The sequence below is a fragment of the Guillardia theta genome (genome assembly GCF_000315625.1).
Source record: "Guillardia theta CCMP2712 unplaced genomic scaffold GUITHscaffold_275, whole genome shotgun sequence".
Classification (NCBI taxonomy): domain Eukaryota; class Cryptophyceae; order Pyrenomonadales; family Geminigeraceae; genus Guillardia; species Guillardia theta.
The window spans coordinates 33279-47814 of record NW_005434401.1 but is presented as its reverse complement, the minus strand read 5'-3'; the positions used below and the strand labels follow the sequence as shown (position 1 = coordinate 47814).

The following is a 14536-nucleotide window of genomic DNA, read 5'->3' as shown; positions in this document are numbered from 1 at the left end:
CAGCAGCAGCAGCAGCAGCAGCAGGAACAAGACCCACCTCGCCTCCGTACCCACAACTCGCAGCCCCTCCAGGAATCTCCCGGTTTGAATCTAAACACGCCCGTTACACGCCTTGTGGCTCTCAGCCTTCCTCCCCACTCCTCTCTCTTCTCTCCTCCCTCTCCTCCCTCTCCTTCTCCATCTGCCTTCCCGTCCTCTGCCGGCTCCTCCTCTCTCTCTCTGTTGTGCTCGTCAAGTCCCATCGCACCTTCTGTCTGAGAGAGGAGTTTGTACAGGTGATACACGGCGACATGTAATGGATGCTCTTTCATCGCTTGAACCCTCTCATTCGGCTCTTCGAACTTCCGTCCGACCTTCAAGATGTCTTCAGCAGGGAACCATAGCCTGCAAGACATGAGCAGAAGTAGGAGGAGGAGATCAGTTGCTCACGTCCGAGGGGCGTTCTCCTTATGCTGTTCTCTTTGCAATGCAGTTGCAGCAGCTGTCAGAGTGGGCAGGAAGCCGCGATCAAACACGTCGTCCCATGCCGTGACTAGGGCACGAGGCTCCTGTCTGACTAGCCGGTCGTCTGCAGATGAGGGAGGTTGTTCTGATGCCTCTCTGTTCACGATCACCCGCAATGCAATCAGGGATGAGGCGGTTGAACATGGATCAACCTGCATATCATGTCGACAGATTGTTGACCTGACAAATGAAACAGTCACTACTGAATCACGACACAACGCAAACCCAACAAATAGAATCATCTCAACATCTAAACATGCGGAAGACATGATTACAAATCATTGCCCTATCATTCCAACACTTCAAAATCACATCCAGAGAGCATCTACTGTTGTGTTTGAACCTCTACAATTTTGTCGAACTTGCACAGGGCTCAACCATGAAAATCAGACCTGCTGTGAGCCTTTGGAATGCCTCAGGACCAAACGTGTCTGGCTCAGCTTTCAATGCAGCAGCTACGTTCTTCACGCCTTCTTCAAACTTTCCTGATCCGAATCATCTCAGAAGCACTGAATGAGCTACAGCGATCAATGCAGGATGAGACCTTCTCACCTGAATCGAGCTGACATGTTCCAAGGTAATACTGTGTCGCCGCATGTTGTCCTCCCATGCTATCAAGCGCTTGCTTGTAGTTGATAATCGCTTCTGTCCTCAAACATGAGGATCAGACTGGAATAAGAAGCGCAAGCAGGAACAAGAGGAGTGAAGACAGGAGATTATTCATCTGTTCATGCTCCTTTCCCGCTCGCTCACTTGCCTTCAAACGCAGCAGCATCAGCATGGCTGTTGGCCCTAGAATGTAACGCGTGCCCTTCATGGAAGAACTTCTCTGCTCTGCCCGGATCGATTGACTGGCACTGGACCAGCCCGACCAGGGCCAACACGATGGTAAGAGAGCAAGAAAGCGAAAGAGAAAGCGAGAGAAGTTGCATCTGCGGAGGTACATAGTCAGAACGAAAGTAGGGAATGATCCTACCTGTGACAGGCTGGTTCTATCTACTGTTCAACTCGTCTACTTCCTTTACTGTACGCTATGTTCGATGGCTTCTCGGTCGGTAGAGGAGGAGCCTTCTCAGATCGAACTTCTGGAGATCAGGAGCAGGAGCAGGAGCAGGAGCAGGAGCAGGAGCAGGAGCAGGAGCAGGAGCAGGAGCAGGAGCAGGAGCAGGAGCAGGAGAAAGTAGAGGAGGAAGAACAGCAGCAACAACAGCAACAGCAGCGACAGCAGCAGCAGCAGCAGCATTCTTGTCTAAAAGAACTCTGGCCGCATTTCCCATTTTATAAAAGGCAGGAACAAAATCACTTAGTCAAACATTGCTGTCTTATCAAGACCTATTGGAAATTCTCTGAGTCAAGCCCGAATATCAAAGTAGCGAGTGAAAGTTCTCGTTCCGGAGAAGTTCGGATCGCCGAACTGTCCCCCCGATCCTTGTTCCCCTGCTTGTCGTGCATGCCGTCGCTTGCGTGGTTGGAGTAGCAGTTTTCGCTGCCTCCTTCGTTTCCTAGTGTTTTCTTGAGGCGGGGTTGTAGGCTTTATCCTCCCCCTCAGTTTCCCGTTTCACTCCGGTTTGCCGGGGCCTTCTTTTTCTGAGTCAATAAAGAACAACGTTCCCGGGGCGGCTCCCGCCGCCGGCCCGGCCAATCGCGGGGGCCGCGGGTAGACTGACGCCGGACGGACTCCCGGAGTTGACGGGGGCAACCCCGTCTGGTGCCCCTATGTGCCGGGTGTCACATAGCACCGGTGACCGTCACCGTGTGACTGACTCTCGGAGGCTCAGCACTGCGGCAAACGGAATCATGCGGCACTGCTGATTCAGAGTCACGTCGGCGGCCCGGGCCGCCGGTCCGTGCAACGCAGGCGCCCCCGGCTCCGAGTCCGGGGGGATGGGGGGCACTGTCGGACTGCTCCCCCGGGCTCAGCCCAGTCACACTGACCGTAACTGAACATGGCCGACCGGCAGAAGTTGTTCAGTCTCAGTCTGGACTAGAGTGCCGGGAGGCGTTTATTGACATCATCATGGCATTCATAAGATTATACTCGTGAATCCACCATGCGCAAGCATGCGACTTGGTTCAAACCTGTTTGGATTCCTGTCTTTGCCATAAAGTGCCTGAGAGTTCAGGTGGTCAGGACAGCTAACTGGGTCGGGTTACAAGCGAAGCAGCAAGCACCGAGAAATCTCTGATCGTTCTTTGATGAGGGCTGAACGGATTGAACTTCTCGAGGGCCAGCTTTCAACAGGATCAGAAGACGGCTGAACGTGTGGGAAAGAGAGGTATGTCGTACCCTTTCTTCCATGGTTAGGTTCAAACTAGAAGTTAGCCTTGTCCTCGACTTAGACTTGGAGCCGGGATGGATCGAAGAGAGCCTGGTGGAGGTAGCATGTCAACCACACAATGAAGCCGCACCTCCTCCACCTGCTCGCCATAGCACGCTCCCTCTGAATTCTTGACTTGAATTCTCCTCCCCTGGATGTTGATCAAGAAAAACCAGCTTGTTGCTCCTCGACTACTTACGCTGGCAGATGACTCCACCATCGCAGGCTGACTTCAGCGTCGCTGTCAAAGTCCCTGAAGCTGCTCACAATGTCACGAGAGAGCTCTTATCGCAAGTCGCTCCACAAGTACCGGATGGTCCGGCGATGAGCTCGTTTGAGCGCTCCGTCGTCCTGCGAGCCCTGTATATGTAACATGAGAGGGAGTTGGAGACTTCTGTCGAAATGTTTCACCTGGCCATTCCTTGGATCAAGGTACAGATCTCTCCCTGTCCCCGATGCGTAAAACTTGGGGACGGGGTAGTGCTGAGTTGGCATGTATCGGCCAAGAAGGAAAGGGACAGGACTTAGGTTGCTGTGTGTAGGGAGACAGAGCTGTAATATGACTGTCAGCCGGACTACCTGGAAGATGCTGCTAGAAGGAGAGGGAAGGAGGGAGGACCCGCTCAAAGCAAGAGATTTGAACGGATGGGGTGCGAGGGGGAGGGATCGGTCGGGAGTGAAACAATCGACTATTTGTCCCCTTCCAGAAGGAAGTGCAGAGAGAGAAGTGTCATGCAACGATGATGATGATGAAGTAGAGGAGAGCGCTTATAGAAGTGTGCATTGCGATAAGAAGATGAGGAGCAAGAAGAGTCATGAGTGAAGGGTGGTTGAGGCAAAGCACACCTTATGGACGGATTTGATCTGGAGTATTGACAGAGAAGAGGGCTTTCGGGGGGATTCAGCACGAGGAGGAGGGAAGGAGGAGTAGCAGTACAGGAGCAGGAGGGGGGGGGGGGGGGAGGGGAGGGAACGGATGCGGGGTACAACGACGGCAACCTCGGGGAGTTCTCGGTGATAGAGGTAAAGTTGAGTAAACTTTGATAGCACTCAGTGCCACTGTGGCTGAACCGGCGCCGGGCAGCCCGGTCCCGGGCCGGCCCGGTGCCACGGTGGACCGGCGGGCGCGGGTCGGAGACTGAGAACCGTTGATCTTGCGGTGGCAGTGCAGTGCTCTCAGAGTCACGGTGGCGGGCTTGCCGCAGTTCCGCACTGCAGAAACCGCGGGACCGTCCGATCGGGGGGACGCCCGGCCGGGCCCGGCGCGCGCCGCGGCGGCGCCCGGGGCCGCAGGGCTCACAGGCTTCCGATCGCCGGGCGCGGACGTGTACGTTCAGGCAGACCATACAGTACGGTCATGTCATTGTAACTTGAGTATCTAAGAAAAGAATATTATCACAAATACGCAACTTGCCCCATCGACCGTGACCCCCAAGTTCATCCCAATTTGTGCAAGAGTGGAAACTCTTCAAGCTGCTTCAACAGAGAGTCGCCAAGCCTTCTTTTGTAGTCCTCAACTTTCTTCTCAAAAGCTGCCAGGGCGCTTTCAAGCTTGTCCTGGTCGTTGCCGTCAAAAGACTCCAAGATCGATCTCTTGCATTCTTCATAATAGACCAGAAAAGGAAGAGAGTCTCGGTTTGCAAAGACGTGCTGCTCAAAACCTTCTGAACGAGGATCTGTAGGATCGAAGCAGCACTTGGGAAACGAATTGTCTGTTCCAGTGAACCACAGAGCCAGGGTGTATCTGCCTTCCCCTTGACTGGGCATGACTCTATGGTACATGTGAATGGAAGAGAACAAAACGATCCGTCCAAACTTGGGTTTCACATCAAATGGCTGGTATGGCAAAGGGAATAAGCGCAACTCTCCGGCATCTTCATCCTGGTATCCTTCGTTCAGATAGAGCGTGATGGTGAGCATGCGATCATAAACAGGGTGCGCGTCGACATGTACAGGAAAGGCGCCATTCTTGCTGATGTAAGTCACCTTTGCTTGATCCAGAGCTGTTACGTTGGAGAGGATGCCCCCCTTTGACTGCAGCACCGACACCATCTGTGACCTGCACTCGCAGAGGCGTCTGAGGTTTGGAATGAAGCTCAACGCCCCCTCCCCCATGATCAGCTCGTCCTGAACCACGATGCTCTTCTCCAGCACACCCTCCTTGATCAAGACCAAGTCCTCCCCATCCCTCCCCTTGAGCATGTTGGGCGAAGCCTCCATCGTGCAGCAGTCCCGGAGCATGTCGATCTCGTCAACGATGTGTCGGAGGAATTCCGGCTGGAACGCATCGTCCAAGACGCAGTATCCCTTGATCTCCAGATCAGGCACCAAGGAGTCGCAAGACTCGATCACTTCGCAGAACCTCCTGAGGAAGACAGTCTCAACCTGATTCTTGGACGCGTGGTCAGGTGAGACATGTGCCGACTCTGCCTTGTGGTGTTCATTGTCCAGAGAGTCAAAATTCTCCAGGGCCTCGCTCATGTTAGAAATCCAATCGTCGACGTCGTCGATCATCGCGTGTGCGAGTTGCTCCTTCAGGCAGCTTCAATGCATGCCGAACAAAGACGAAGAGGGAATCAAGATTTCTCCATTCAAACCTGCAACAAGACTATCAGACTTGCAAACGAGCTCACGCTGTGATCAGCCTCCTGTCTCTCAAGATTATGAGGAAAGAAAGTAACCAGAGTATCAGGAAAATTGAATAGGAAGAGAAGTTATGAATTTTGCTCTTTGTTCAGCATCTACGTTATGGGGAAATATGGAGCTATTACAACCGTGGCTTACAACCATGTCAGATGGGTCAAGACGAGCAGTACATCAGTCAGGCGAGGCAGTGAGGAGGCAGGAAACAATTATAGACAGCATGGCGAGGAACATCATGACTTGCGCATGCAACGAACTAGTTAAGCTCCCTGCCATCTCCACTGCCTAGCATGTGCACCCAGCCATGGCCGGGACCTAGGGGGACATAGGATCCTACGGCCCTAGCATACCATGAAATTAGTAGGGGGAATTATCCTGGTAAGACCTGAGGGTCTACTTGCATAAGGGTTAGGAAAGTCATAGGGGGGGGGCTAGGAACCTCAGTGTGGTACAAAATTTTAAAAATACTTATAGTTCAGTGACGCGGGCCGGATCGGAGTCCACTCACCGACCCGGTCACAGAAAGTCTCAGTTAGCCCTAGGATGGTCATAGGAAAATGTGCCCCCTAACCAAGCTTTCCTATCATAGCACAATTTCAAAACTATTCCACCGAACTTATGTCTCATATTTGAAATTATCTCTATAGTTATGAAAGTATTTTCAGGATTCAATACCACTGATTGAGAATTGCTCCCCCAGTCTGCTCCCCCAGTCGGGAAGGAGTACCGGTCCAGATAAAAATACACCCCTACTTTGAACTATTAAAGGTAGGGGTGTTACTATATGATCTTTGAGCACCCACCCCTGTAAAACTTCAGATCGCAATCTTATGGAAAGCATGCGGCACGTTGTTCTGGGGAGGACGAGGAGAGAGGAAGGAGAGAAAATCAAACGAAACTAGGAACAGAGATGAGATGAAGAGAAGAAAGGAGATGAAATCAGATACTCACTAGATCGATGAAAGTGGAGAATAGTATGCACAAGACTGCTTACAGGAAATCAAGCCATGAACACGACAGACAGCTAATTTGCTTGTATTGATTGGTTAGTCTCGATGAGACACAAGAAGTCCAGAATCTCTAATATGCTAGAGCATCACTGCGATATCATGTCATCAGTGATCGGTTCCTTTGCCTCCTTGAATCGATCTTGATGGTTGTCTAGACGATACTAACAGATGCCTCGTGGCTTTGTATGTAATGTGATACGTTTAACATGCCATTGCAGAATCATGTGTCAAGCAATGCTTTGACTGGTTATATCTTGTTATGGTTCTCTTGCGAGGAAAGTGGGAAAAGTCGCCAACTGAATGGCTCAAGCACGTTCGCCATCCTAGTACTGTCCAGCCACCGACAAAGCATGGAGTGAGGGTCGTGGTGATTGAGGCCGGCAAAGCAGATGAGCTTCGGACAGACGTGACGATCAATCCTTGCTTTGAGCCAAGAGATCTGCCATGGCCTCTGGAGGCGGAACAAGCATCTCACCTGACCTCTTGCGGGCTTGCGATCAGTCTCGTAGAGTCGCTCAGGAGGAATGAGGAAGGTGAGATTCAGAGCGCAATCCTCAAGTACCTGGACGCCTTGGTGAGTGTGTCGGAGGAGGCTTGCCATCACCTCAACCGATACAAGGAGCTTCCTCTCGATGTCGGCGTCAAGCCCTCCGACGAAGACCGGGCGTGCATCTCGCGAATCGAGCAGTTGTGCTACGAGCATATAGATCCAAACGGCTACGGGGAGAGCGTGAGCAACTGGTCGGGCTGGGCCGCGCTCTACGAAGTGTGGGTGAGGAATCCCAAGGAGAAGCTGAGCAAGCTGAAGATCTACGGGGTAGAGAAGAAGATGAGCTCGTTCGACTTTGGAGGGGCTCACCTGACAGGCGGGAGGATATGGGCAAGCTCGCTCCTTCTGATCCGATGGCTCTCTTCGATAGCTGGAGCGCTTCTGCTAGGAGAAGGACCCATCTTGGAGCTGGGAGCTGGGCTGGGAGTCGTCGGGATTGCCTTAGCCAAACAGGGACACAAGGTGGTAGTGAGTGACAGGGAACCCGCGCTGTTGGCGAGGATGCAGGAGAATGTGGAAGTGAATCAGGTTGAGAGGACGTGCAAGGTGCTGGATCTGGACTGGGCTGAGGTGGCGAAGCCACGCGTGAGCAAGCTGCTGAAGGCTCAAGGGTTCAGCTCTGTGGTAGCTGCAGACATCATCTATGAGGAAGAAATGGCCGACCTGATCTTGGGGGTACTGCCATACGCGCTGCCAAGAGGAGGAAACGTTGTCATCATCACGCCACTGAAGCATCGCAAGGGGACGGTATCCTTCAAGGAGAAACTGGAGCGCAGAGGCTTCGAGTTCTCCTCGCAACTTCTCCATTGCAACCCGAGTTTGCACGAGCTCTTCGCATATTACGAGCCGGACCAGGTGACAGAATGGAGCTGAGAATTGCTGGAGTGTTACTGATAAGGGCCTTTCAGGAATACCTGGGGTATGTCATCCGGATCAAGAGCTCTTGAAAGACTCGCCGAGCTCAGATCCCTAGTCGGCAAGCAAACAAGCTGATAGGAAGCATGTCGCTTGGTTTCTGCCATCTTCGCATCCTGCTAAGTGGGAATGGCTGCAGCATTTTTCTTGCTGTCTGTCTGATCCGCGGGTTGTATGAAGCTTCTGAATGAAGTTCATCCGCGGGTTGTATGATGCTTCTGAATGAAGTTCATCCGCGGTTGTATGATGCTTCTGAATGAAGTTCTTGCGGTGATGCAAGTAAGAGTTTAGATGGTATCCTATCAGGGAGGAGAAAAAAGGAAAGAAGAGATGTAGCGGGAATGTACAGGGATATGGAGGGTCAGAAAAATTACCTAGCAATTAAATGTTGATTTGCCACTTGCCACTGCTTGATCAAGATTCCTTTTCACTCCACGGAATGCCCATTATCTTTGAACGCGAATTCAATCAATGCCGTCTATACATTTTCTCAGTTCACCTCATTCCATGGACACATCTGGCTCCAGGTGCTATCAGTCAGCGGCGGAGCCTTGAGCTTTCTGTGCAGACTTTTGCTCGCAAGGCGTTGAGATGTGACACAATAATAATGCTCACACGAGTATTCACGCTGTTTACGAACAAACGTGAACGGAGCTTGTGTTGTGATTTCAAGTGACAGAGTAACAAGGAGGAGATAAAGTCAGAGCACTTATGATTCATTTTTGTACAACTGAGCATTTCCATCAAGATCTCTGATCAAACCTTCCCTTTATGCCTTCTATTCATTAATTTATGTATGCATGAACTATTGCGCTATTTACTGAATGCACAAACAGCGCAATTGTTGTTTCAGAGCATTTGCTGTTAAGTGATGTATGTGCTAGGTTTAAATCTTATTTCAGATGCTTCTTGTCTCCATCTCGGGTACTTTCTCACTCACTCTCACTCACTGATCTTGGCATTGCTTCAACGAGTTGATGCACCGATGACACGGCCTGCCATCCTCGCACTTCTGCTTCTTCATCCTGCAGCCGACGCAAGCTTGCCTGCTGTACTTCATCGGCCTCCCCCTTGACTTTAGCCGTGGCTTGGAAACAATAGGTCCCGAAAGGAGACAGAGGGGTGCCTGCTGGTCGAGATTTGTTGCCTCCTGCTGCATAAAGGCCAGGAGATCGTCGTGATTTACTTCGATCTGAGCTATGGCTTCGTCAATAGGAAGGATGGAAGGTTGCTCGAGGAAATCAATGGTTTCCCAAATCATGGGGAGTGAAACCATAGGATGACAGGATAAGAAGACAAGGAGTGCTGGCTGGTTAGTATTTTGACCAACGTCGACAGAAAGTGCGATCGAGTTCTATCTACAGGGTGATTGGAAGAGAAGAGGGTAAGGACAGGTATGAAGAGAGTGCGGGTGTGTGTGGGAGGGTACGGAGGATGGAAGACGGCCGGTGGAGACGGGATTTTTGTCCTTTTTTTTACGGCAACTGCCGAACTGGTACAATAACCTGAAAGTAGCAATATTTATTGATTTTAGATCCGAAGTTGTAGAAATTAGGATAAAAGTGAACACATTTAGGTAGAAAGTGCTCGGAAGTAAACGGATTACAAGTTTACGACGGGGCCAGTAAGGCTAATAATGTTCCGTTGGCCTCTCAATAGTTCCGAAATCCCCTCCAAAGTTCATGTACCCCATACAAAGTTCCGACAGGTCCGGGGCTGTAAGAGCCCCAGAAGTGAACCTTAGGCGGGGGAATGTTGACAAGCCTCTCAAAACTTCATCCTAGCCTCTCAAAACTTCAGTCTGTAGCGGCACAAGTTCATTGTTTACCAGCCTCCTACTAGTAATTGTAAAGTGTACCTTTACGCGTACTGAACGTGCCCTAACTTGTAAAAGCGGCACTCGGACCCGTGGTTTTCCCATACGGTTCGGAGGGTGGGGGTGGCAATAAGTGACCACTGAAAGGAGCTCCGTGCAGTGACCACTAAAAAGACTTTTTGCGAAAAGCGGGGCTATTGGCGCCCGGTACTTCGTGTCAGAGGAACACCTTGTACTACTTTATTTTAACTTACCTTTGAGTAAACTTTGTAAGGACAAACGGCCCGGGGCCCGGGGGGCGTGTGGTAGCGGCTCAGTCAGTTTACTCAAAGTTAAGTTCAGTCCCGTCGGACGGCCGCCCGGCAGACTCACGCGGCCGTCACGGTGGCCGATTGAGTAAACTCGGACTCGGAATTCAGGCTACAGGCTAGCCACTGTCCCCGTACTGATTTTTAACTTAACTTTGAGTAAAGAAGCCACTCAGGCTCGGAGGTCAGTAAAGTGGAACTTCGGAATGAACTCGGAATTCAGCCTCGGTCAGTACGCAGGCCGCGTGCCTGTTGACCGGGTTGACCGGGCGGTGCGCGGCCGCCACCGTCCGGCACAACCGTGAACTTCCAAACGTGTAAAACTTAACTTTAAGTAAACGAAAGTGAGTTTCCGAGTTCGGTACGCCGTGCCCCGCACTGCGTGTGACAGTACCGAACCGTCGCTTCCTGTCACTTCCGGGCAGCCGATCACGCAGCCCCAGCGGCGGCACTGTCCAACTTTCAACTTCACGGCCTGAGCTCGGTGCGGCGGGCCCTTGACGGCTCAAGTTGGATATCATAAGTCATATAGCAAATGTGGATACTACAGACGGTCGGACCGGACAGGCTCGGAACCCTCACGACCGTGCCAGACCGATGATCAGACCGGCCAGCCTCAGGAGTTTTCATAGGGTTTGGACATTGGGCAGCAGCAGAGTCTACCGTAGTTCCTACTAGCACCCTGCAGCCGCTGCCCTTGTGCCTCCTTCGCCGGTCTGACCCGGTACTGCGTGCCGCGGGATAGACTAGTCATTCAGCCTTGAAATCGCACCGTTTCGGAAGCCCCCTCTCCCCCGACACGCAGTACCGAATTCCCTATATTCCCCTCCTCTGTCTATCCTCCCCCTTCCTCCCTCGCTCCACGTGCTGCTTCCTTGACCTCCTCCACTGTTCGGCCATGATGAACAGCGAACCAATGAACTCTCCGGTCCTCTCCCTCGACGACGCCATCGCGCTCATCGACTTGAACCCAAACGACCTCCTGTCCTTCTTTGAACAGGAGCCGCTGAGCTTCAACGAGTGTCAAGAGTCCTTCAACGTCTTTCAGCTCGAGGACAGCACGTCAGGTTTTCTTCCTGCAGCAAGCCAAGAAATTGCTCAGATCGCGTCAAGACCTCCAAGGCGAAAGAGGGGCGGAAGGCCAATGAAGTACAGCAGGCAAGCCTGCGTCGGCTGCAGGATGAAGAAGCAGAAGTGCGAGGACGGCAGGCCGTGTCATCGGTGCATCAACTCAAGGAAGCAATGCGTTGATGACAATTATCACGTGAAGTCCACGGTCATCGGGAGCAGCGATCAGGCTTCAGATGGCTCCGAGTATTTGATTCTGTAATCCAGGATTTTGCTGCGCCCAATCCCTTTTTCCGCATCGACGGTGCGAAGCGAGTGAAGTGATTATTCTTGCTCTCTCCCTCTTATTCACATGAATGAGAGTGCTGTATTATACGTTTCAGCTTCGAAGACTCCTCCTACGTTCCTCCACTGCCCGTGCTGCATTAGAGAGGGGCGTTTTTCAACCCCAGCGAGGTACCCATCAACAAATTTATTTTAATGAATTTTCTTTGTACCATGAAGCTCTACAAGACACTTGCTGCTGTCAGCTGGCAACAACGCTAGGAGTACCGTATGTCACTACTACCTGCGCGTTGCTGGTGGTACTCAACTGTGTGGCTCTGGGGACCAGACAATCTTATTGAAAATCGCTATAAGATGTCAAAACAGTCTTTCATGCTTGTCCTCTACCCCCTGAAGGTCTCTGCATACTCTCTAACTCTGTTCCCTCACTCGCTGTTTCATTCCGTCTCCAACATGGCTACCATACCACACAACTCCCCGCAACACTGCTCTCAGTAGCATCCTGGTACATTTCTGAGCTCTGCGCTAAATCGGAGGAGGATGTGAGACGAAACAAGACTATGGTGTCTGTTTGAAATCTCGCCGAGAAGCGCGACAGAGTCATACATGAAGGCAGGGTATAAACAAGTGGAGCAGAAGGAGCGTGGGAAGCAAGCTCAGAAGAAGGAGCGAGAGGAGCAGGAGCAGGATCGGGAGCAGGAGCGGCAGGAGCGGCAGGAGCGGCAGGAGCAGCAGGAGCAGGATGAAGAGGATGGCGGCTCTTCCAGCGGGTGTTCCTCCTTTGACCTGCCGCCGGCATCATGCCATTCCTTTATTTGACTGAAAAAGAAGGACAAACCGAAGCAAACAAAGGAGGGGGAGGATAGAGCCAACAAACCCGCCTCAATAAAATACTAGGAAACGAAGGAGGCAGCGAAAACCGGCACTCCAACCACGTAAGCGACGGCATGCACGACAAGCAGGGGAACAAGGATCAGGACAAAGAGCAGTAGCGCAAGGCCCCTGCGAGGAGGACGGCAAGACCCATACGAGAGCGATACTGCCGAAACAGGCGAGCACGCAAACGATGAAAGCCAGGGTCCCCATACACCGCCTCCTGAGCGCATCATTCCAGGGTATTCAATCCTGCATTGCCCTCGTCCCCTCACAGGCCAAATTGACAAACGGTTGGATATGCAGGAGTAGAGGGGTCAGAAAGAGGAGGGGGAGGACGAAGATATGGGGAAGGGACGAATGAGGAGGGCAGGAGGGCAGGAGGGCAGGAGGGCAGGAGGGCAGGAGGGCAGGAGGGCAGGAGGGGAGCAAGGAGGAGGAGGATGAGAGGGAAGGAACGTAGAAGGAAAACTTTCAGACTGATTGACTCTACAAGTCAGGAGATGAAGACTTGTCAATAGCTCAACTTGCTCGTCTCAGTGTGACTGTCAGGAAATTCGAGGTGAGAAGATCGAGGAGGGGTCAAGGAGGAGCCTTGAAGAAGCAGGAGGAGCTGCAAGGAGAGCAGAAGGACGCGACCTTGCTCTTACAGCTCACAGTTGAGCATCAGGATCGTTTCTCATGCGTCTCAACCCCATGTTTGCGTGGGTTGTCTGTTTGCTGGTGGTGCTTCAGCCAGCCATTGCACATGTACTCCGTTCGTATTAGATTGTTCGACCTCTAACTTCCAGAAGGTTCTTTTCGTCGGTGATGGGACGGACACTAGCTCATGGTATGGAGCATTTATGCTCAAGTCTCTCAACGAGCTGAAAAGCCTTCAGGTGCCGCTATCAGAGTTGCGCAGCGAAGAAAGAGTACAGCATCGTGGTAGGACAGGTCTGGTAAAGGCTCAGGTGTCTTCAGACCAATTGACGTGTCATGGTTGGATAGGCGCTGGACCTCAATGTATCAGCAACAAACAACTTAACAGCTGCGTCGAACACTTCGATGGTAGTGTTGAACGTGGCGGTAAGAGCTCCTGTTCTGCTTCTGCTGGAGTGATGTACGTGGCAGGGGCTGCCCAACGGCTGTCAAATTTCAGAGGTGACTTACCTGGCCAGCTACGTCATGGACTACTCGTTGAACGCGACGCTTGTCCAATGGTACACGATGAGGAGGTGAGAGAAACGACTGGTCAGAGTCTGTAAGATGTGAGCGATGTTCGAACAGGGTTCAGTTCACTCCCAGGGCAGGGCAGGAGGGATTGAGCTATCAAGGCAGAGTCAACTGATTTGAGAAGACAGTGCGCTGACGTACCTTTCTTGGGTTGCAGTTTGTTTCCAGGCAACGGACAGCAACAACTCCGCAACGGTGCAAGGATGCACTTATAGCGACTGAGCATGACATGGTTCACAGAGCTTGTGTTTCCAGATTCACGTGATAGCACCTGTTGTAAGACATGCGCTCTCCTTTCTATCCGCTGCTGTTCCCCCGTCTTGATTGGTTCTCCTCCCTCGCAGGTGCAATTTCTGCCCCCACTTCCCAACATCTCCTTTGAGGTGATCAGGCCCGACAAAAATGTTCTCCTCCTCATCTTTTTTCTCGCAAGATCGGAGTCAACTGCCCGCTCCTTCTCAGACTACTCCCCTTCGATGCCAGCGGGGTAATGATTTTGTTCTCTTCGCTTTCCCCCACCTTATCTTCTGACTCTCCTTTTCTGCCTTGTCCGCATTTCTGTTTCTTCTTCCTGGATTTCTCCTTTTCCCTCCTTCTCCTCCTCCTCCTTGACTTCACTCCGATGTTCCCTCCCCGCACACGTCAGAATGGATATTGCATGGAGATGTCTACCGGGAAACTGGCAGACCCGTCGCAGGTAGATCGGAGGCAGAGTTTGCGCCTTGGCTGAGCAGGGTTCGAGCAGGCAACTCTGCCTTGGGGTGCAGAGCTTCGCCGCGTTGGAGGATTGAACAGGACGAAGCTCGGAGAGTTTGATGGGTGCGGTGAGCATGCGACTACGTCCTGCTATTGACTCCTTGTCTCAGATGCGATCGTTCGGAATTTCTCCTGTCGTGGTGAGAAGGGGAGGGGAGGAGGAGGACGGAAGTGAAGCAGACGCAGGGGAGGAGAAAGGGGAAGAGAAAGGGACTAGGAAGAAGAGGGAGGGGGGCGGGGGGGTGGGGGGTGGGAGTGTGTGTCGTGGTAGTAGT

At 52.1% G+C, this 14536-nt stretch overlaps 6 protein-coding genes across 6 annotated transcripts; 3 read left to right on the top strand and 3 right to left on the bottom strand.

Annotated features, from left to right (window-relative positions):
* Positions 1 to 37: 37 nt before the first annotated feature.
* Positions 38 to 1436, bottom strand: GUITHDRAFT_149077 (hypothetical protein; the record flags this gene model as incomplete). The annotated part of the gene is made up of 7 exons (XM_005818711.1): positions 38 to 90; positions 248 to 384; positions 430 to 552; positions 657 to 684; positions 897 to 989; positions 1057 to 1154; positions 1258 to 1436. Coding segments are annotated over 7 exons (711 nt in total), but the record flags the coding sequence as incomplete, so codon positions are not given.
* Positions 1437 to 2640: 1204 nt separating this feature from the next.
* On the bottom strand, positions 2641 to 3317 carry GUITHDRAFT_122031 (hypothetical protein; the record flags this gene model as incomplete). The annotated part of the gene is made up of 6 exons (XM_005818710.1): positions 2641 to 2736; positions 2792 to 2873; positions 2923 to 2973; positions 3022 to 3081; positions 3133 to 3182; positions 3234 to 3317. The coding sequence occupies 6 exons, from the start codon at positions 3315 to 3317 to the stop codon at positions 2641 to 2643; spliced, it is 423 nt and encodes a 140-aa protein (XP_005818767.1).
* A 942-nt stretch (positions 3318 to 4259) lies between these two features.
* Positions 4260 to 5336, bottom strand: GUITHDRAFT_122030 (hypothetical protein; the record flags this gene model as incomplete). The annotated part of the gene is made up of 1 exon (XM_005818709.1): positions 4260 to 5336. The coding sequence occupies one exon, from the start codon at positions 5334 to 5336 to the stop codon at positions 4260 to 4262; it is 1077 nt and encodes a 358-aa protein (XP_005818766.1).
* Positions 5337 to 6734: 1398 nt separating this feature from the next.
* GUITHDRAFT_149075 (hypothetical protein) lies at positions 6735 to 7972 on the top strand (the record flags this gene model as incomplete). The annotated part of the gene is made up of 2 exons (XM_005818708.1): positions 6735 to 7880; positions 7934 to 7972. The coding sequence occupies 2 exons, from the start codon at positions 6735 to 6737 to the stop codon at positions 7970 to 7972; spliced, it is 1185 nt and encodes a 394-aa protein (XP_005818765.1).
* Positions 7973 to 10962: 2990 nt separating this feature from the next.
* GUITHDRAFT_122028 (hypothetical protein) lies at positions 10963 to 11394 on the top strand (the record flags this gene model as incomplete). Its single annotated transcript, XM_005818707.1, has 1 exon — positions 10963 to 11394. One exon carries the CDS (start codon positions 10963 to 10965, stop codon positions 11392 to 11394), a length of 432 nt encoding a protein of 143 aa, XP_005818764.1.
* A 1089-nt stretch (positions 11395 to 12483) lies between these two features.
* Positions 12484 to 13620, top strand: GUITHDRAFT_122027 (hypothetical protein; the record flags this gene model as incomplete). The annotated part of the gene is made up of 7 exons (XM_005818706.1): positions 12484 to 12532; positions 12961 to 13040; positions 13085 to 13122; positions 13172 to 13226; positions 13281 to 13358; positions 13404 to 13507; positions 13560 to 13620. The coding sequence occupies 7 exons, from the start codon at positions 12484 to 12486 to the stop codon at positions 13618 to 13620; spliced, it is 465 nt and encodes a 154-aa protein (XP_005818763.1).
* Positions 13621 to 14536: the final 916 nt, after the last annotated feature.